This window comes from Chlamydotis macqueenii, chromosome 1 (genome assembly GCF_036417535.1).
Source record: "Chlamydotis macqueenii isolate bChlMac1 chromosome 1, bChlMac1.mat, whole genome shotgun sequence".
NCBI classification, from domain to species: domain Eukaryota; kingdom Metazoa; phylum Chordata; class Aves; order Otidiformes; family Otididae; genus Chlamydotis; species Chlamydotis macqueenii.
In genome coordinates, this window is record NC_141556.1 from 61,186,794 (window position 1) to 61,209,676 (window position 22,883).

The 22,883-nt window shown below is 43.7% G+C and overlaps 1 protein-coding gene across 2 annotated transcripts in view; it reads right to left on the reverse strand.

Annotated features, from left to right (window-relative positions):
• Nucleotides 1–9,363: 9,363 nt before the first annotated feature.
• CHST11 (carbohydrate sulfotransferase 11) overlaps nt 9,364–22,883 on the reverse strand; it is a 178,001-nt gene continuing 164,481 nt past the window's right edge. For both annotated transcript variants that reach the window (XM_086754198.1, XM_086754188.1), the window contains exon 3: nt 9,364–14,383. In XM_086754198.1, the coding sequence (XP_086610324.1) occupies nt 13,535–14,383 (849 nt within the window). In that variant the 3' untranslated portion in view covers nt 9,364–13,534. The remainder of the gene's footprint in view (nt 14,384–22,883) is intronic.

Genomic DNA, 22,883 nt, shown 5'->3' on the forward strand with positions numbered 1-22,883 from the left:
ATGCATACTGTGCATGGATACTCTAGGGAATCTAGTATTAACAAAATATAAATAATTCATGATTAAAGCTAAGAACCAACATGTTTAGTAAATATACCAGATTGCCATATTCTGAGATGGTACCCAAGAGCAGCACTGTACCCCTTAGTCATTCAGCATTGGCAGGGCTGGAGATGGACTTCACTTTCCCTGCAGCTAAAAATTTAATTTGATTTCAAGTCCTGCTAGTTGTTTATATAATATGCAGGATAGTTTATTGTATGCTCTGTTTATGCTTTGATTTCTCATTTCAGAATGTACTTGAAATTTGCTTCTTCCTTTACTTAGCATTCTTCAACTTGCTCTTTTGGGAGATTGTTTCCTCTTCAAGAGTTGCTAAAAGGCTTCAGAGGTCAAGGAAATGCTTTCCTTGAATAATTTTCAATCTGCTTTTTTGCAAGTGAAGTATGGTCCTGAATGAATTATGTGGTAGACGTCTTTGGGAGTAATTGACTTCTGAATAGTTCACTGAGATTCAGTATCTCGAAGTTCTCAGATTTCCATTTGAATTTTTACTATGAACAGAATCTGAAAAGGATTTTGTCTGTTTACTAATTTTTTCTGTCATCTCCTGGTTTTGATTAATGGAGTTGTTGCAACATCCTGTCTCCAGTAGAACAGCATTTTAATAAATTTGACATTCTAAATAGTTTCCCAAAAATTACGAGCAATAATACTTGGGAAGCAATCATCCACTACTTTCCTATCCTTATACTATGGTTAGCTTTAGATCAGCTGCAGCCCTTTTTTTGCTGTTTGGTTTTGGAGCAGGTGTTTTTCCCTGTGCTGACACAAGCAATTATTTTGTTCTCTTACAGTATCCAGGATTCTGGCATAACTTTAGAACATGCTTCATCTCAATTGTTTTGAAGACTGAACCAATTTTTACTCATTACATAGGAAAATTTAGACATCTCTCATTAATTCTAGTTCTAGGGAGATGAATGGTAGCTTTCACTTATAGAACCATAGAATCATATGGTTCCATGGAAGGAACCTTCAAAGGTCATCTAGTCCAACCCCCCTGCAAGAAGCAGGGACATCCCTAACTAGATCAGGTTGCTCAGAGCCTCATCCAGCCTGGCCTTGAACGTTTCCAGGGATGGGGCATCCAGCACCTTTCTGGGCAACCTGTTCCAGTGTTCTATAACTCGCATCGTAAAAAAATTTTTCCTAATTTCCAATCTAAATCTACCCCCCTCTATTTTAAAACCATTACCCCTCATCCTATTGCAACAGGCCCTACTAAACAGCCTTTCCCCATCTTTCTTGTAGGCCCCCTTGAGGTACTGGAAGACCGCTATCAGGTCTCCTCCTCTCCAGGCTGAACAGCCCCCAACTCTCTCAGCCTGTCCTCATAAGAGAGGTACTCCAGCCCTCTTATCATGTTCGTGGCCCTCCTCTGGACCTTCTCCAGCTGGTCCATGTCCTTCTTGTGTTGGGGGCTCCAGAACTGGACACAGTACTCTGGGTGTGGTCTCACCAGGGCAGAGTAGAGGGGGAGAATCACCTCCCTCGACCTGCTGGCCACGCTTCTCTTGATGCAGCCCAGGATGTAGCTGGCCTTCTGGGCCGCAAGGGCGCATTGCCTGCTCATGTTAAGCTTCTCATCCACCAGCACTCCCAAGTCCTTCTCCTCAGGGTTGCTCTCAATCCATTCCCCGCCCAGCCTGTATTTGTACCTGGGATTGCCATGACCCAGGTGCAGGACCTTGCACTTGGCCTGGTTGAACTTCATGAGGTTGGCATGGGCCCACCTCTCCAGCCTGTCAAGGTCCCTCTGGATGGCGTCCCTCCCTTCCAGCGTGTCAACGGCACCACACAACTTGGTGTCATCGGCAAACTTGCTGAGGGTGCACTCTATCCCACTGTCCATGTCGCCGACAAAGATGTTGAACAGGGCCGGGCCCAGCACGGACCCCTGAGGGACGCCACTCATGACCGGTCTCCACATGGACATTGAGCAGTTGACCACCACTCTCTGAGTGCGGCCATCCAGCCAACTCCTTATCCACCGAGTGGTCCGTCCATCAAACCCATGTCTCTCTAGTTTAGAGAGAAGTCTCTCCCTGTCTTTCCTGTAGGCCCCCTTGAGGTACTGGAAGACTGCTATAAGGTCTCCCCTGAGCCTCCTCTTAAAATAGAAGAATATCTCTGGAGTTTGGAGCATTGCCAAAGGAGAAGTTAGCTCATTAAGCTTGATCACACTGGGTAACTGAGATCAGCTTGGGTACCGAGATCATCTGAATTTGTGGACAACAGCAAAGATGATTTTGAGATGTAAGCAAGCTCTGTATTTATCTAATGCATGAAGACTGACTGACTGCTCCTCTCTGTTTCATTCATTTCATCTTAATGCTTTGAGATTGCCATTGCTGCTTCCATTGGCAATCCATTAAGGCTACTCCATACTATGGTAGCACAAGTCTGTCACATATGTATGGAAATTGTGGTCCCCCCGTAACTGAAAACATTAAAGCCTTTGAACAAAAAACCCTTACAAAACTCACACGTCATTTATGCAAAATTAAAGATCTAAAATGCTGTGAATTCAGATATAAAAAGATGTGCTCATTCCTAGGTTTCATTTCCAGCTGGCCTTTGCTCTATTCCCACATGAGAAAGCCAATTCATCTTTTTTTAAAGACTTTTTTAAAAGCACTTTAAGGTTACCGTGCCAAAGAGCATGAAACCTGGCTCTGTTCAACACCATGTCTGGTTATGTGCTCTGTGCATGAGGCTGACATGAGCTATGATGACATTTGCCCCTTAGAGAGAACGAAATCCCTTGCTGTGAGCAAAGTCTTGGCATTGAACAGAACATGGCACTATATAGGATTTGCACTGTGCTGAACACGCAGTACTGGCTGGGGCGGGTTCTTCACCTCAGACAGCTCTATAGCTGGAGGAGCCGTCACTGAGACACCCACTGCATTGCTGGTACATCGTAAGACTTCACTGAAACTTTTGGGAAAGAAAAGCTGTTTGTGCAAGAGTTCCTCTAACCCACCCAAAGGTATTTACTGAGCTACCCCCTCTCTGCTCCATGGGCCTTCGCTCGGCCCCATGCAAGGTGTTGCAACCATCTGCTGAGGTTCTCCTTTACCTTGTTGACTTCATATGGGATGGGAACTTGCAGATACCTCTGCAATCCATGTTCTCCCTATTGTCATGTCTTACTAGAGGCCTAGGATGTCCATAGGTTCAAAGGCAGTCCAGTACTGCTATTTGCTATAAAAATTTTAAACATTTATTAAGACCTGTAAATATTTTAAAGTTGTTCCAACTTGAGATTACTGCATTACATGAATGTTTAATAGATATAGAAGCTGCACTTAAAGTGCAGATTAATGCATACATATGTCTGGACTATGTATAGCTTTCAGACTGGCACTAAGAGAAACAAACCTGACCATTTTTAGCACTCATTACAAGCAGCAGAAAAACATCCTATTACCACAGGAAGCCTCACAACATGTATTCATGAGACAAAACCAGTACCTGTTCACCTTTCTGATTGTTGATGCTCATTCATCTCTAACAATATTGCACCCAGTTTTCTGGCATATTATTGAAGTGAGGTGTTCAGCGTAAGCTCATTTTTTGTCATCTGATTTTTTTCAGAGCCACAGAATACCTGCAGATCCCTGCTACCTTGACCGTGTCATGGCTGTATGTATCCCTCACATATGTTCATGGTCAAGTCTCCTGCTAGGTAAGGACCAAGCCTTGTAATCCATTTCATCCTGTTCATACCTATATAGAAATCTCCTGCCACACATAACAGAAGATTTTTTTTTTTTTTTCTGTATTTCTCCTGCTTTTAGGAGGGTATGGCTTACAGCCCTGTGGACTAAGCAAGAGCATGCATCCTCTGCGTGCTCTGAGGGCAGCAGTCCCCTGTTTGCAGGCAGCCTCTGAAAGTCCCTAGATAATCTGGAGACCCTTTTCCAACACGAGCCCTCGCATCAGGAACAGGAGGGTTTGTTGTGTCAAGTGAGCTCGCTAACTAGCCTGGGTTGCCACGGAGTTAGGAGGACGTCTGTGTACTTCCCTCTCAGGTCTACAGAGGGGTGCCAATGGTCGTAGTCCTGACACCAATTTAATTCCTGTCATGAGATGGGAGATACGGCCTGGAATTCATAGTCAACAACCCACAACAGATTTAATGGTCTTCATATAAAATTTTTAAGTTCAGGCCAAAAACTACAGGGAGTCACAATTGCTCTGCATGGCAGACTGATGGTTACTTGATAGAAGTCAACCACTGCGGGTGATGGGTGGTTCAGGATGCCCAGGTTTAGGATGTTTCTCATCTGTCTGACAGCCTCCAAGAAGAGGGGAAGTGTCAGGCAGTGCAGCATGCAGCAGCATTCAAGTCACGTCTATCATGACGTATATCCAGATCCCATCAGCAAGATCTCTGATGCAGAAGGAAACCATTAGCTATCACCATCATCTCTTCAGCTAATTATCCTGAGGCTTTTTATTTGATCGAAGGAAAAATGTGAGCACGTTATTTTACTCGGAAGAAGGAGCACACCTGGTTGAATACATCTACTGAAAAGTCCTGCTAGAGGGAACGCTAATATCTCTGTCTTCAGCTGGAAATCTCTGTGCACCTCAAAAGCTCACTTTGCATGGTAATTTGATAATAAAGGAGGAGTTAAAAGTAATACCCATCACAGGGACTATGACAACACCTGTGAGCGAACAGCTGATTGCAGCCTTATTCTGCTTTAAGGTATAGGATCATAGAATCCTAGAATGGTTCGGATTGGAAGGGACCTTCAAAGGTCACCTAGTCCAACCCCCCTGCAAGAAGCAGGGACATCTTCAACCAGATCAGGTTGCTCAGAGCCCCATCCAACCTGGCCTTGAATGTTTCCAGGGATGAGGCATCCACCACCTCTCTGGGAAACCTGTGCCAGTGTTTCGCCACCCTCAGTGTAAAAAACTTTTTCCTTGTGTCCAGTCTGAATCTACTTCCTTCTAGTATAAAACTATTACCCCTCGTCCTATCACAACAGGCCGTACTGAACAGCCTCTCCCCATCTTCCCTGTAGGCCCCCTTGAGGTACTGGAAGGCCGCTATCAGGTCTCCCCGGAGCCTCCTCTTCTCCAGGCTGAGCAGCCCCAACTCTCTCAGCCTGTCCTCACAGGAGAGGTGCTCCAGCCCTCTGATCATCTTCATGGCCTCCTCTGGACTTGCTCCAACATGGAGGGCACACCATTCCTAAGGGCTTCAGATGGAGCCTCTGCTGTTCAAAACCAAGGACAAAATGTCTGAAAACTGAAATCAGTTAATTATTTCAGAAGTGGTCACTCAAATGCTCAAATGGTCAAATTCCATCTGACATCTTTATACTTGTGAAAAATGCGATTGGAATGCAGACACTGCAAACTGTGCAACTCCTTGCTTCAGAACTGGGACGGAGCTTATGTATTCTCCGGCTGCATTTCCCAGCATGGAAATCCTCATTAACATTGTATGTGAGTCATTCATAGTTTTTAATTAGCTTCCAATACCCCTGGCAAAGATTTGCCAGGTAACCTGAAACATACTACATTAGGCAAAGCAAGATTACTCACCTCACTGTGTTCTTAAACACTTTCCTCAAATTTAATTCTTTAATATCTTGGACTCAATGATCGTAAAGGTCTTTTCCAACCTAAATGATGTTATGATTCTATAAGGAGACTCCCCAAACTGAGACTTTCCATCTTAGATTTCCTCCCTTCTTGCATTCCTTTTTGTAGTTACACAGACTTAGTTTCTCACCTGAATTGCACTCAGCTGTTTCCCTTTCTAATCCCTGCACTCTTGGCTTTAAGAGGGTTTTTTAAAAAAAAAAAAAAAAAATTGTGCATTTAATTGTTGAAATTTTCATAAGTGACAAAGGGAGGCTTAAAAGCATCTGCTGTAGGAATTATACATTTTGTATGTAAAATTGTATTGCACACACAGCAGTAACATTTTAATGATAAAATAGCAAAAGACATTATAAAATTAATACAAAATAGCTGAATTGTTATGTCTTTCCATATGACTGCAGGCAAATTTCTTAATAAGTCACATATAGCTATAATTCCAGGAAGGGAAATATTTTGTTTTTCTTGAATGAATGTCTCAGCATTTACTTGGCCGCCTCTGCAAACAGTGCTTGCCACTCCATAGCATAGCTGCTTGCTCTGATTTTACCTTTTTTCCCCACATGTATCTCTTTCAAAAGTAAAAAAAAAAAAGGTTAAAAAAACCCAACCAAACGCAGTGATTGATTGCATAAATGAAGCAAGCAATCACTTTAAAAAAAAACCCAAACCCACAAACCTAACACCTCTGCTTCAGACATAAAACTAAACCTGTTTTAGCTAGAACAGTTATCTGCGAAGATAAGTCTGATTAAATTGAGCCTAAGGAAGGCTTAGGCCATGCCCAAACCCCGTCTTTGGAGAAGCTTTTAGAGGAAATTGGGGCCTGTTGTGGGTTGCAGATTTTGACTTGATGTAGGGCTGCAAATACCTGCGTACAGCACGGAGACCTCTTGCGAGCTAAAGAGTCATGAATTGCCACAGTATAATTCTAGTTTTTAGAATAAACCGAAGCCTAATGGCTTAACTGTTATTATTCAGCTGTGTGTTACCCTGACAGCTTTATGTATTAGTAAAAAAACAGAAATGATGGCATAAACTTTTGGATTGATTTTTCTCTTACTGAGGAAAACAGCTTTGCTGTTTGTTTGGCTTTTAATTAAAAACCCTAACTGAAATGAGGTTTTTCAAACCCACATAATTTTACTTGAAAAGCCTTGTCTCCTTTGCCAAAATACTCTGTACATTTGTTGCATTCTAGGAGGATGCATATACTACAGAACACCTAAGGAAATGTTATCTCAGGTCTGCTTTTAGTAAAAAAAATAGGGTCAGAGGAATTAATTTCAATGTCAAAGTCAGTAATGTTCTTAAAATATTGGCAAAATGTAATTTTAGCAACTTATAAATGAATTAAACTAATTTCTTTTTTTTTTTTTTTTTCTCCATGAATAACTCACTACTCTCAGTCCTCAATGCCTCTGACTTAGCCAACAGAACCCATTTCAGTGACAGTGAGTTGAATCTCACCATGAGCACTCCAGGAGAGCAACATCTCGAGCAACGAGGGGAAAGGGCTGCTATTCACCATTTCAGTAGCGAAAAATACTGTTGATTTTTCTCTTTTAACACAGCTTTTTAAAAAAACTGATTTGCATGCAATTTGGAGAGGTGGCTTTTGGATATGTTGTCCTTCAGCGCACCAAAGAATAAGACCAAACTCTAATTTTTCAAAATTGTCAACCTTTGGCAAAGTTGTAAGTGCAACTGGGAAAAGCAAGATATTTTTGTGTGACATCAGGAGTATTGTACGTGATGATGTGTATCACGGCTGGTGAGAAAAGCATGGCACTGCTGATCAGGGAGCATATGCTCCAGTTTTCATTCTCCTGCTGGCTGCCTTTGTTTAATTTTTTTCTTTCTTCCTTTCCAGATTTTTATTTTTTTTTTAATTATGATAGAATTAAATGGAATGTATTTGCATCCAAACAAAGGTTGGGAAGTGGTGGAGCTCATGCCTGCACAGAAAGCACGTTATGATCACAGGCACAGGCTTTCTTCAAACCTTGCCTCATCACTGCTGAGCTTATTTGCATGATTTTGTCACTTCCCCCAGTGAGAGGACACCTCAACTGTGCAGGATCCTGCTGCTTCATCACATCCTCCTGTGCTCCACACTCATCTCCCCAGTGCCCAGGGGTGCTGTGGTCCTGCTGCGTACAGCTCTCCTGGCCTACACCAGCAGCCCATGGTCTGGACCGGTGAGCAGCCACTGGGTATGAATGGGAAGGGATTTTGTAAAATTTTTTATTATTTAATGGAAAAATTGAGGCTTGCCAAAAAGACAAATCCTTGTGCTTCCTTCCACAGGAGCAAATCAAATTTTGTCAGTCTCTGTGGCACTGTCAGGGATTGGGGTTGTCTTTGCTATCTCACAAGTAACAAAAAAATTTGCCCAAAAGCTGTGCCCTCGAGAACTGTGCAGAGAGGACATTTCTTACCCCATTACCCAAAAAATGGAACTTTCCATTTTTGTGTGCACGTGATATCAACCCTCTCAAGCCTCCCCAGCTCATCCTGTCCCCGGCTGAGCTCTCCAGCTGCTGCCCCCCGCTTGCCTGGGCTTGGTCCCCTGGCGTGCCCCAATGTGGCTGGAGGATTTCTCCTGGCCCTTATTTCTGCATGACACTGCGGTTCATCTTTGTGAGCACGTATGCTACTGAAGCCGATGGACTCTCTCAGGGTGGTGTAGTGGCTTGCTTAGATCCAGGTCCTGCCAGAAGAGGACTGCATCGCTTTGAAGCATCCGTAATCCTGGCCCTGCCAAGCTGCCGAGGGAGGCAGAGCAATCAGCGCAGTGGCTGGAGCCAGGCTAATCGCTCACTTAGATCAAGAGTTTCTCAAGACCTTCTTAATTATCTCCCTCTCCGACTGAGATTGTAGAGGAAACAAATCACCGATGTTGTGCAATGTGAAGTTTGTTTTCTTCATGCCACACAGCCAGGCTGTGATTTCAGGAAGCTGTGCTGCAACTCTGCCCGTTAATTAGGGAGTGCAGGGTGCTGGGGCGTTTGAGGTGGGAATGGGTTTGGGCTCTACAGAAGCCAGTGCCCCACCATGTGCTATAACACCTACTGAGCAGATTTCCTATTTTCTGTTTGTTTCTGCTCTCATTGTGAATAATGGTTGCCTTGGAAAGAGTGGGGCTGGCAGATTAAATGGCCTGTTTGCCACTGGCTGTGCTGCACCCAAAATATGGCATCCAGTTTGGGGACCGTCCTCAATTCAAGAGGGATGTTAAGAAGCTGGAGACGTTAAAGTGATGGAATAGCAAGATATTCAGTGACCTAAAGCGCATCACCTACAAGGAGATGTCGAGGGATCTGGCCTTATTTAGTCTGGTGACGGCATGGCTAACTAGGAATCTAATAGCAGTCTACGACTGACTGACTGACTCCTAAAACACCCTTGCTTGAGGTGGGACAATGTTTCTGGGCACGCAACAGGTCTTAAATTGACAGTCCTCATCCTTGCTGGCTAGAAACTTGGGAAGGAAGGGAGCAAGAGGGATGTTGTCAGATGACTTCAGCTTTCCTGCTTTGTAGCAGTAGATAATTTTGAGTCTTCTGCTTGTCCTGCCACAATAATCCTTGGGAGAAAGCAAAGCTATGCAGACAAAAATTCCACCCTCAGCCCTGTAAGCATGAACCAGAAATAAAGCACACAGAGAGCAACTTTCTTTCTTCAATTTAATTGAAGTTACTTAGAAAAATAATCAGGCTTGAATGGCTTTTTTTAAGGAAAGATTCATGAGCAGTTCACACTTGTGTTGGCAATGTATAATTTAGCTTTTTTTCTTTATTAACAGTATATTTAGGTATGAGGAGATACTTTTCTACAACAAGCCTTCTACTGCATACAAATAGGTTAAAAAAAAAAATCCAACCCCACATCGATGTTAAATTATTCGTACACATTGTATTGTGCATGCATGTAAGAAAATAACACTCTCTGTAACAAGAGTAATAGTAAGGACAGTCCCTTTTTGTACCTGAAAAGTGCAGCAGACTACAGTGAAACCCTAAAACATCTGGGGTCAACATACTTCTAAAAGCACTTCTGCTTGTGGATTATTTATTTCATTTGTCTTACAGAGCGCATGGTTCAGGCAGTTTGCACGTTTCTGTGATAATGGACATGGTTTACGAGGAGGCTGAAGCATGGACCAAGTCAGGTTTGGGTGGGGGGCCTCCCACCGCCCAGGAGTCACCACCAGGTTCAGATGGGTCAAATCCAGCCTGGGCTCCAGGTTAAGGTGCTCAGGGCCATCTGCAGGGAATGGACCCCTGGCTGTGGGTATCGCGCCAGGTAAGGAGCTGTGGGTGCTGTTGGGCTCTGTGCTGGCCCTGCCAAACAATGGGGAGGCACTGGCTACTCAGAGACAGGGTTCACCGCTCTTTGAGCCCAGTGGCTTTCAGGGGGCTGGGGACAGAAGTGGGGAGTGGGACCTTCCCTGCTGGGTCATCGCTGCGCTCACCACTGTTCGATGGTAAGTCATGCACATCCTTCTACACCAGCAGCTCCCTGGGTGGCCCTCGCAGCCCCACGGGCACATCTGTATTTTGCATTTTGCTGTGGCTGCAGATTTTCCTGTTCACCTCACAGGACCCACTGTGGCCACAGCAGAAATAACCCTAGGAAGAAAGCAGGGCTCGGGAACAGACCAGCCCCTCCATTCTGCTGGCTGGGAAACCCAGTGAAGAGGTGAGGGTAAAACCAACCCAGTTCCTCAGCTGCCCCTGCGCTACAGGTAGTGGCTGCCAGCTCGCTGAGATGAGGAGGAATGACCCCGCACACCCTCCTGTGTGGGTACAGGGGAAAGAGATTTTTTTTTTTTTTTTTGGCTCAGTCAAAGCAACACACCCAATAGACAGAAAAAAAAGAGGCTGTTCCTTAACATTTGTGGTCCTCCTCTGACCTGGTGAGGGCTTCGTGCTGACCGCACAGGCCACGATCATATCCAGCATGTCAGCTGTTCATTTTAAACACTGATGTAGAGCCCATTTGCAGCACCTCAAAATAGATATCACACACTAAACGGACAGTTTGTAGTAGTTTGGGGTCAAGGTTTTTAAAAAGCAAGTGACTTTTAAGTATCCGCTTAAGACCACATAAAAGCCATCTCAGTGCTGAGCATCTGCCCGTAGGGCAGCCCTCTGTGAGGAGGCAGAACTTGGGTAATCGGACCCAAAGCTGCTGCCAAAAATCCTGGCTTGAGCAGCACTCACCCCTCAGATCTCCTGAACATGTTTCTCACCTAAAGCTTTTCTATCATAGCTGTCAAATAGGGTTTTTGGTGTCTGCAAAGCAGTGAAACTAAAGAGAACATTTCAGAACAGATAAAACCGCGGTGATGCCGGGGAGAAGTACAAAAAGAAAGGGGGGAGCACACCCCATTTAAAAAATACTTTCTTTCTGAAGCAACTTTTTTCTTAAATGAAAACATTCACGTCACATTCTGTTGGAGTCGATTAACAGCTAACTGATGAAAAAATTGGACTGAAATATTAGCGCTGTTGGATACAAGACCAAACAAGCACACAAATAGCTTGCAGGAAATACTGGGGGAGGAGAGGGGGGAATCTACCCTCAGCCAGATTCTTTTTTTCTTTGAACAAATATATAACCATTGAAGTACGAACAAAAGAAAGCCAGGGCACACTGTGATAGGCACTTGCGACAGCTCCACATACTCTAAATGAGACAAAACTGCTTTCAAGTCGAACACCAGCCAGCCATCGACAACCGCTCCGGAATTCAGGCACAGCCAGCCAGCTCCTCACTAGCCACTGGGTCAGCGCTTCGGGTTGCAAGTAGGACCTGGGTTATGAAAACCGTGGCTGTTCCAGAACGGATGAGAGATTTATTTGTAGGGTATGACAGAAAAAAATAATGACCTGAATCCTGGCTAAGAACAAATCCAATTGTGAAAGGACTTCAGCTGCTGTTTGTTATGTTAATTTGTTTTTCGCTGAGATTTATTCAGCAACTTATTTTCATACAATAAGACGGAACCTATTTTTCTTCTTTAACCACGTATCTATCCTGCAGACTAATGCAATTCAGGGGATGTAATTTGGCTACTGTACAATACAACATTTTCAGGAGCTGGCTCTGATACTGTTAAAACAGCTCTGCCTTCAGCTGAGTTTATTTAAATCCTCACTAATTTTTAGAAGGGTTGAGTTTGATCATAAGATTGACAGGCAGACGAGTCAAAACCCCATTTTAAGAAACATTCAACTTTAAAACAGATTTTAGGTTCCAACAAATGCCTCAGCTTTAAGCCTCTGCCTCGTCCTGCCCATCAGCTGGCTGCCGGCGCTGCCGGCCCAGGACGAGACGCTTGAGGTGGCTACGGACCATTCCCCAGGCGGGCACCTGCCGCCCGCTTGGCCGTACATCTCACCTGCATCAAACCAAAGGAAACATTTAGAGAAGCCTGTAGTTCTGCTCAGTAGCTTGCTAACAGAGCCACACTGAAATCTCATTTTTCATTACTTATTTGCTGTAAGTAGATTACTACTTGCTTGCCCAAAACCAACTGCTCGGTGTGCTATGCCTGGTACAACCTGCCATCCCAACAAGCTGTTACACGCAAAGCAACTGCTACTGAGACATTCACCTTAAGTAAAAAGGTCACAGTCTCACACTAGAGCTGACTTAGATGAAATACTAACCCACTGGAAATCAGAAATGTCCCTGTCAATGGTATTTAAGCATCAACTAAAACAAGACTCCCCTTGCCCCCTGGGAAAAAGCCAATAAACCGGCATGTAGGAATATGAGACCTTTTTTATTGCCTTGCAAGCTCAGAGATCAACACAAAGATGACTTTCTGACCTTTCAAATGATGTGCCCATATCCTTTATAGCAACGTATCATGACCGGTGTCTTTTGAGCCAATTTTGGTTGTCCAACTTAAGACCAGTTAGGGAGGCATGACTTGCAGCGGCTTTCCAGGGACCCATCCTGGATATGAAGTAAGTGAATGCCAATTGCTTTGGGCATTCAAAAACCTCTACAGTCACTTTCAAAACGCTGATTTTTTTTTTTTTCTGATGGACCATCTGCAAATCTGCATTTATTTAAGCTGGCAAGCTTCAAATTAAAAGACAATGGGACTGGTCATATTCTTGATAAACTCATTAAGTTGAGACTTATAAAAAGTTCCTGGTTTCTCTTCCCAAGGAATACATTCACATTTCTTTGAGTCATGGGTTTTAGATATCATGAATCTATCAAAATCTGTTTTACTTTTCCTATTCAGGGCTAGAAAGATAGATTTTTTTTTTTTGTATGCTTAAATACAATATCACTTTCTGAAGAAATTATTTCCACCACTCTTCTCAAAGCCTGTAGTATCAAGAACCACTCCCGTATTTACCTGCATCAACGGCTCACGGAAGAGTATTATTACCCAGAGACAAGCTCAACGGAGGAAAGCACAAAAACAGATTCCGGTTGTCCAAATATTATCTTATCTCTGCTGCTGAAGTGACACCTACCAAGAGACCATGTCTTAAATAAGTATAAATAACATTAATTAGAATTGGAGGAATGCAAGATCAATGAAATTCACCAGAACACAATTAACACTTTTTTAAACAGTGTAGCAGTATTATTCATTTCTACAGCTAGATCGTCACAATCCTGTTACCCTGCAAAGAGAGCTGTCCTTTCTTACAGTTGATTTAAATAATTTTGACTGTGCTGCTCGCAGCATCATTCAAAAAAAGAAAATATTAATTTACAAAATAACCCATTCTCCATATTTATTATGACAAATAAAAATCTTAAATAAAACAGGCTTTCTCTCCCCTCTCTCCCCCGAACCCGTCCCTCATTCCAATTTCAGGTAGCTTGGCACTGAGTAATTGAACATTAAAAAATCAAGTTTGTAGACTTCATACAGCTGCGTTTGGTGCTCAGAGCTGATGTTCTGGAAGAACTCTGTGGTCATTTCGTCAGTAGTTCTCGTAGACTTTGCATAGGTGGGGAACTTCAGGTAGTTGCCTACTCCCGCCAGCTGGAGAATGTAATTCGAATCTTCTTCGAGCGTTTCGTATTTTCCTATGAGGTCGTAGTGGATGTGGCAAGGGTGGCAGAGGGAGTACACAGTCTGCCAGTGCTCGTTGAAGGGCTCTTCTCTTTGGGTGTGCGGGTCAATGAGATAGGCCACAAACTCTTCAAATTTCACGTCATCGCCTTTACGCAGAGCTTCCTGGGTTGCATTTTTCCTCTGGCGCCTCACGATTTTGGTGCCGTATCGCTTGTGGAAGGAAGTGTTGTACTTTTGGGTGAACTTGTTCCTGTAGGCTGACACCAGTCTCTCGAAAGGCTCGCGAACAAAGAGGAACTTCATGTAGTTTTTCAAGCGGTGGTTGATCTCTGGGATGCTGTACTGGTTTAGGGTCTTCAGGTTCGAAGACACATGGGCTTCATTGGCTGGGATTTCCATCGGATCGCTGTACTTGCCTCTTCCCGTCAAAACCATCATGACTCTCTTCCAGTTTGTGCAGGCCACTTTGGGAACATAGCAATAGATCATTTCATGATCTTCATCCACGACCAGGTGTTTGAGATCGTTGGGTGTCAGCACGCGGCGCTTCCTGCTAGAGACGCTGTTTGCTCGGCAGGTGTCTGTCACTTGGTCTCGTCTAATCTGATGGAGAATTGCTGTGTTGGACAACTGCAAAGAAAGCACAGGCACCAGTAAGTCAGGCAGCTGGGAAACTCTTAATGCCTTTTTGCTTATTATACACATTCATAGAAAAGTAGATTACTGCCTAAATAGAACAGTTCATTAGCTGGCTGAATAAAATTATTCCTATGCTAAAAGAGAAACCTTTTTTTTTGTCTCCAAACGTCTTGATACACGCTGCTTAAAAGCTCTTCACAAAGTGTCCAGGGCTTTGCTTTGAAGCCAACGCAACGGAGCACAAGCGTGCACACAGTCTGGTGGTAAGTGCATTTACAGCACCCTCATCCTGAGATGTGTTCACTGCTTTTCTTAGTCCTGGAAAACAGATCCCCCCTGCACTCTGTGGTGCAGCCCATGGCTACAGCAGCGCTGGACCCTGCCTGACCTTTTGCTGCTGAGATGGGGTAGGAAGGCACCAGAGTTGGAAAATTTGTCAAAATGAAAACAGTATGTACTCTTGTTGCTGTTATGCCAGGGAATTAACAACCGTGGCTTGTTTCTTGGCTATGACCCTGGCAGAAGAAATGAAGCCCATGGAGATTCCTGCTGCTCCCCAAGGGGAACATTCACTCAGATGTTATTTCGTGAGGAGCAGGGACAATATTAGCTAGAAATTTGCCTCTCTGCCAAAACCATGTTGACAGAGAAGGAAAGAGTGTGTGGACTTGTAAGACACACAGCACATATATTCACCCATAGCCTTTTATTATTTTGTTAATAGCGCCCTAACTTTCTGCTATTACTGTTACTGGATGTAATCCGTCCTGGGGAGGCCCACAGGGCAGCTGCACAGAGATGGCCATGGTTTCACCTCCTGCCCAGATTGTGCCCAGCAACAACAGCGAGAGCTTCTGCTAAGGCAGGCAGTGAGCTCCTTTGGGAAACAGGGAATACTAGCCCAAGCAAAGGACCATGCCGACGCAGGGTTCCTGTGCTCGGTCACTGACAGCCACCCGAGATGTCTCTGCACGGCACAGCGTTCTGCTGTGCAGCCTCACTGCTACAAATGTCTCTTTCCATATTCTGAATAAATTACATCAAAACAACAGGGGGAAGGTTTCGGTAATGTTATTTACATCTACTTAACACTGCTTACCTGTGAATTTCAGAGCGCCTTACGCTCAGTAAGTAGTTTGGCCTCAAGGCCAAGTATTCAGGCAAGGATTGACCTTCCTATTTGATAGGCAAGGAGGTCTGAGATTCCTCCTTGAACACTGAGACTTTCCAAAGTGTTTATCTGACACCTATTCAGGTTATCACAAACCACAGGACACTGCAGTGAAGCAGCTGAGGCAATGCAGTCTGTATACATCTGCTACGGGAGTGCCTTTGGTTACAGGGGTCTTCCTCCTCGTCAGTGTAACGCCCTTGGCACCAGCTTGGGGAGGTCATACTGAACTTCCAGTTCCTGCAGTCATGGGTCAAATCTCTGCTTTCAATGCCAGTAGTTAGCCCTGATTCTTATTAAAAGAAACCCTCAAAGAACAGGATCTGAATGCACTTCCTAGGCAAAACCCAAAGCAAACAAGAGGGAACCCAGACAAATGTAGGACTTCCAAGCTTTAGAAGGAAAGGAGATAGGAACTGTATTGTCATGGACAAACCCTAAGAACCCAGGTCTCACCCACCCAAGGGGCAGCAAAAGAGCAGTAGAGACTTTCTGCAACACATGAGCAGTAGAGACTTTCCCTCCCTCTGAGCTGCGGTGGGTTGCAGAGGAATGTCCTCGTGGGATGGGCAACACCAAGGGACTTGTGCACCTCAAACTTGGGCAGGAGGATTTTTTTTTGCCAAGAAAGCATTTATGTGCCAAGCCTGGGACCTCTGTATTTTGTACAGTGCCACCCACCACTTCTCCTCTGAATTCCTTGGTACTTTCCTCATCTCTTTAGCCCCTTTGTTCAGTAAAATGTTGGCGAATGGCTAAAACATGCAATAGCCCACTGCAGCTCCTTTAGACAGCCTGGCTCGTCTTTTGTGCGTGTGTGGCATCCCCCTGAATACCTCCCAGGTGCATTTCAAGGGCAGTTTTGTGTTATAGCCCAGGAGATGAGAAGCCAGATGTGAAATGTGCTTTGTGTTTCCTAGGAAAACTGACTGGCAGGGAGTTTCCAAAATAAGATGTTAGAAAGCAGTTGTCAAGGACCACACAGATTTTTGAAGAAAATTATTTTTTTTTCTGTTAAAAAAAATAAAATCAGCATTTCAATTTATGCTGTTCTCACAGAGAAACAGAACTAATGGTCAACTCCACACTGGTTAGAGTTACCAGTGAATAGTTTTCAAAGAACTAACAAAACCCTATGCAAACACACAGACACACAAATTCTCCTCTGCCGACAGATAAAATGCTGAAATCTCTCCTGTAAATTATCATCAATATCATACAGCACAGTACTGCTGCTTGCCTCTAATTTTAGGGTTACAAAAATAAGAAATGCCTGAATACACTGCTACATTACAATATGTTAACGCGTTGTATTCACTTTTTTGATGCTGTTTTGGGGATAAACACAGAATTAAGTGGATGAGATTCTACGGTCTGTACTAGATAGAAGGTCAGATCTGACAATCTAACGGTTGCTTCAGACCCTAATCTGCAGATGAATCTTTGTAGAGCTAGGCTTTGCTCCTGATTTCATTCCTACATCAATAGGCAAAGCGCTTCTTCCCCATACATTAACATTCATGAAATTTCCAGGCATTCAGAGTAAGGGGGAAAATGCAGCCTTAGTACTTGCAATTGCAAATGAGGTTGTACTACATTAAATCCACTTAAAAGATGATACTTGCGCATTTTGAAGTGGTGCTTGTCTCCCACTTGCTTTAACATGGAAAAAATATGAAGAAATGACATACAAGTCTGGTCAGCTACATTTACGAAGTATACACCAACATCCCAGGGTCTGCTCCGTGCTTGCTCTGGCCTGTCTGGTGCCACTCAGGACACATATCAAATATCAATGTAACACTAAAAGGGTGTTGCCCTACTCTCATAAATCACAGTACCATTTGGTATCACTGATGGATGAAGGACCGTGTAGGAAATACAGTTTTGAAAGCTCTACTTCCTTTTGGTTTTTTTTTACCTATTGACTTCAGCCTATTGGAAATAAAAGACCAATTTAGTGACTGTCCTGGAACGATGCCAACTGTATCAAACCCCACTGCCTTCTGCAGCTGACTAACACACCCTATGCACCCTGGAAGAGCTGACCTACCTGCTTCCCCCAAAGAAGCAAAGAGTCCGGTTGGCTCTCCTTGATGTTTAATGGTAACAGCCCTCTTGCTGAAGGAGTGGGTGAGATGAAACCCACACTTGCACTGCACTAGTGAGGAAATGGAAGGTTTAGGTTGGATATTAGGGAACACTTCTTTACTGAATGAGTGGTCAGGCACTGGAACAGGTTGCCCAGGGAAGTGGGGGAGTCACCATCCCTGGAGGTGTTCAAAGAACGTGTAGATGTGGCATTCCAGGACATGGTGTAGTGGACATGGTGGTGTTAGGTTGATGGCTGATGGACATGATTTTGGAGGTCTTTTCCACCCTTAAAGATTCTATGATTCTGTGACTCTAAGTTGAGTAGGGCACCGGAGAGGCTTTAACAGAGCTCCTGCAGAAACACCAAACTCTTCCCTGTAAGCTGCAAACTCCAGAGGACATGCTCCGTGGTCTCCAGAGCCTACAGCACCACGCAAAGTAATTGTAACAGCATGTTTCAATTTGATATTTTGAAATTAGATATTAACACTGAGTTATCTGATGCTAATATGGTTTCTCCTCATTTTACGTTACAGGCAAGGCTTTTAAGCCACCTAATAATTTCACTCTTGAAGCTGGTGAGGGGAACTGGGAACAGAATAAGATTACATGAGACCTGAATTACATTTATTTAAACTAGACATCCACTTGGGCAGTGAAAATGTGCTCACAACTGAAGGGGAAAATACACCTCACAGATTTAAGCAGCCAGAGAGAGAAGATCTAAGTGACAGATATCTTTAAACCCATGGATGGAGAAGAGAAAGTCAAAACAATTAGGATCGTGGACTGTCATCCCCTAAAGCTGTTACAGATGTGGCTACAGTGGAGTTGAGAGAGTGTTGCCGCTGCCTGGACACCGACTGCTGCATCTATGGTCATTGCTGGAGGTCCCCGCTGATCCTCCCGTTCAAGAAGCCACGGTAAGTAATGGCCTAAATCCCCCTACTGTGGGAGAGGGCACTTTTAAGGATGTGGTGCAGGTCACCCTGAGGCCAGCAGGGGGATGGTGATAAAGCCAGTGCTCGAGTCTGTCCTTTGAGAGTTCAACTTGGACTTCAGTTGGGCATTAAAAGGTTTTGGGAAGACATCTGATAAAAGCCTCCATTCTTCCCTAAAAGGACTTGACAACACCATAGATGCACTTTATCATGGTTTCTTTTTTCCTGCGGAAGTTGTAACAGAGGACAGAGAAGAAGGACATGTCAAGATCAAAGTTTTTCTTCCCTTTCTGATGCAGCAACAGAGTTGAAAAGGGAGGCAACATGAGCAGCGGGAGACTCCCAAGCTCAGCGACATTTAAAAGAAAAAAAATAGTAGTCTGAGGACACTCTGATCCCAGAAGCTTCTCATCTCCATCAGTCCCAACTAACAACGAGGGAGGAAAGCTGTCTCCAGCACACTCTGCTCATGTTGATGTCTTCTGTGCAGTGGGGGGTGGACAGGCTTTGAGTGCAGTGCACTAGAGAATATACCGACCAGAAATACATACGCTGCCTAACTGACAATCACCAACCCGTGGACACGCAAAGGTTATTCAAGGTAAACCACAGTAATGAGGTGGGAGGTATTCTCCTCTGGTTACTTAGGCACAGCAGGACAAAACAATCTTTGAGGGCCTTTCCAAGCTTGATGGCCAAACAGCAAGTTCAGATTTAAACACGGGACAGTTTTCATTAATGTTTTTTTCTGAATCTAGTAGTGTACTGCAAAATCGGAGCAGAGATCACTCCAATTCACAAGGACCTGCTCTTAAAGCACTTTTTAAATGGAAGGCTGGAAATACCTAAGCGTCACTCAAAAAACCCATTAATTATATTTTGTCTCGCTATAAAAAGTTAGTGTGCAAAGAAGTATCCCCCACACTTATAAGGCAAGGTTTTACTTATTTCTATTGCACTGCCTGCAGCTGCTGCTAGTTCTGCACATTACTGTAACCAGGTGTCGTAGTTCAGCCCCGATCGGGACCAGACTACACAGTCTCTCTCTCGCTCCCCCCACCCTCCGAGAGAATAGGAGGAGATGATATAAGAAAAACGGCAGTTTCCTACAGAAGCTACCACCTTAGGCCCCCCCTCACTAACAAAACCAGAACACCAGGCTCACAACCAACCTGTGCTGGGAGTGCTAACACGACATTTGGCCATGGCAGACTCAAGGGCAAAGTTGCCTGAATTAGTTTATAGCGGAATAAGGAGGATAAATACTGTCAGTGGGGTTTGCAGTCTCATGCCCTGCTAAACTGCTTTTTCTCTTCAGTTTTGCATTAACAAAGACTTTGCATCTGCCTTTAATGCTTCAGTTACACTTGTGTTTGGAGGTTTGGTTTCTGTCCTACGCTAGAACTGTGCAAGCCGCTGTGGCGTTCCTCTCACCTGTGATCCAAGCAGCTATCAATCAAAATCAGCTGCATCTCTACCAGACACCTAGTTGGGTCTATCCGGTAGCACCGTTAAGCTTAGCATAAACCACAGCTTGTCTCCACCAAATTCTTCTTCATGGTGTTTGTTTAGAAGGTGTGTGCAGCAGGCTCGTAATCCATTGAAAAGAGCATCTTAAAGTGAGAAGTGTCAGCTAGACTAACTATAGGTGGCACTAATGGTCCTAGTTACGTGACACCGACAGCCACTAGTGTTTCAGTTGACTAAAATCTCTCAGGTATTATCAGCTCTCCTTCCCCCAGCCCACCAACCACACCATCTGAGTTCTAGGAGGTGTTTGTTATTTAATATATGAAAAGTTTCTTGGTATTATTTATATTTTCCCAAATGCTTAAAGGCTTTTCTTTCTTTTGAGCATGAGGTTACATGCAAGCACATTTCCAATCCTATTTTCACATTAAAAGTGTGAATAAGATTCTTGCAACGTTGATGGACAGCTTTGAAGTTACAATCACATTCTAGACTATTTTAGTACTTAGCTTTTACAATTTGGATCCATAACTACCCTACTAGGCGTATATATATTCTATACCCCAAATTCTAGGTTGTTTTCTTAAAAATGTTCATCATTAGACAATAAAGGAGAACTAGCAATTTTTCATATTTGACAGTCCAAGTACAAGCATTTTTCAAAACATCACAAATAATTATTACTCTTTGCAGATTTCTACAGATGACAGTCAGACAATAATAGCTATGTGAATCAAAACACTGAACCTAAAAGAACAACTGCATTTTAGAGAAAAGGATTTTATTAAACTGACCTGGATTGCAATTTATTTTTTTTTTTAAGTTTTAGAATGTTTTATACTTTGATTATTTTGACATTTCACAGAATATTATTCTTGACTTAACTTTTTCAAAAAATTCCCAGTACTCAAATGAGAACCCCACCAAAACCTCAATCAGTATTTGTTCGGAGTCCAATAAAGCAGACTAGAAAGCACATCGTGTATACTGGAGATGGAAATGCTTAACATCTTCCCTGACATCTTGCCGACAGACAAACTGGAATACAAATTAGCCATGAAAATGTCTCTACAGAACGGCTGGATAATACAAGATAATAAAACTAATATTAACTTAGGAGCATTTTTACTAAGTGAGAAAATTTTAAAGACAAATTGTATGCTCTGAAGGAAACTCTTGAAATGTTACAAAGCTACTTTCTTTTTTCCATTTGATGCATTGAACTTATTGCCCCACAGAGAAGATAAGGCCAAATCTGCATTTTTTTTCAAACAATTCTCTGTATTGCAACCCAAGATAACCGCACCATTTTCAGTTCCCGCTGTACAGAATGCACTGGGGCTGTGAAAAAAAGGATCAAAGCTGTTGAGAGTAAAGCACTCAGACAGCAGCTGCTAGCACTGTATTGTCAAAAATCCTAAATTGTTTCACACATTCCCTCCTTTTCCCATGCACATTCCCAACTTCATCTGTGTGCATCCATGTGCATGCATGTAGAAGGGAAGGGCGAAATAATCCTGCAGTTGCATTGCTTTGGCTCCAGAGGCTACAATTATTTGAATAAGGACATACCCCTAAGCCCATGTCAACTTTAGCATTCACTCTTCTTTGTTCAGGTACATGATTTGGGTGCTAGAAAAGAAACAACACTAAACCAGTCAAAATCTGGCAGCAGACACACATGCAGCCACAGATGCTGATGATTTCCTGAGAAAATTTCACAACTAGATCATTAAGTATTGGCCTTTTTGTCTTGGAGAGAAAGTAAAGTACCACAGTGAGCCTAAATGATGCAAAAATCTCCTCAAAAAGTCACAGACTGGCACCAAGTGACACCAGCTGTATGTTAAAACCAACTTTTTAATCAGCCTAAGCCTCCATCGCACAATAAGGAAGAAAAGATTCAGGAAGAAAAGAGCGAGCCGCTTTCTAAATGCCACCTTCTCCTGTATAATCCCAAATGTCTTTGGAAGCCTGCCCATTCCTGTTCTCCCTGCGAGAAACTATTTGGTGTCGGGATTCACAAAATAAGCAGGGTGTGGGGCTAACAAAATGAATGTATACAGCCTGTAAAATGTCTCCTCTGAACAAGGAGATGGAAAAGTTGGAAGTCCTCAGGAAGACCAGGCAAAAAGACCCATGGCTTGGCCACAGAGGGGGTGAAGGATGTGCTGCCATGCGCGTTGCTGTTCTGAAGCTCTGGGGGAATCATACAAACACAGGGCAGGCAAAATCGAAGTGACCGAGTTCACGTGCAATACACACAAGAGGTAAGAAATCATCAGGAAAGCTGGAGGAGCCTGGAGCTGGGAATAATTAAAGCAAAAATCTTCATGTCAGTAGGTTTCTTGGGAGTTAATTTATAGAAGATGAGCTTGTGGAGGCTTCTGTTGTGTGTACAAAAAGCACTTTGCATTGTCTCTCCAGCGACTGACGTCGGCTGTTGGAGGGGAGGAGGAGAAGTGGAATTTGGCATAGACCCAATCCTTTTCATTCTCAGAGCAAAAAGAAGCAGATGAAACGCCGAGCCGGGACCCCAGCTGCGGCGGTGGGTGAGGGTGACAGAGCTGCAGTGCCTTCCCGCGGTGGAGGCTCTGCTCCCAGGAACCCAACCTCCCTGTGCTGCCGCTGAAGTGGCTTGCCACCGCTTTGACGGGAAAGGACGGCGCGTGATGAATTTGTCCACTCCTGGCTCATTCTTTAAGTGCAGCCATAAATCACCATTTGTATTAAAAAGCTGAAAAGTCTGACTATGCTATGAATTTCATTTTAAAATGAAAACTTTCTGGCCTTTCCAACACACACACAGATGTGT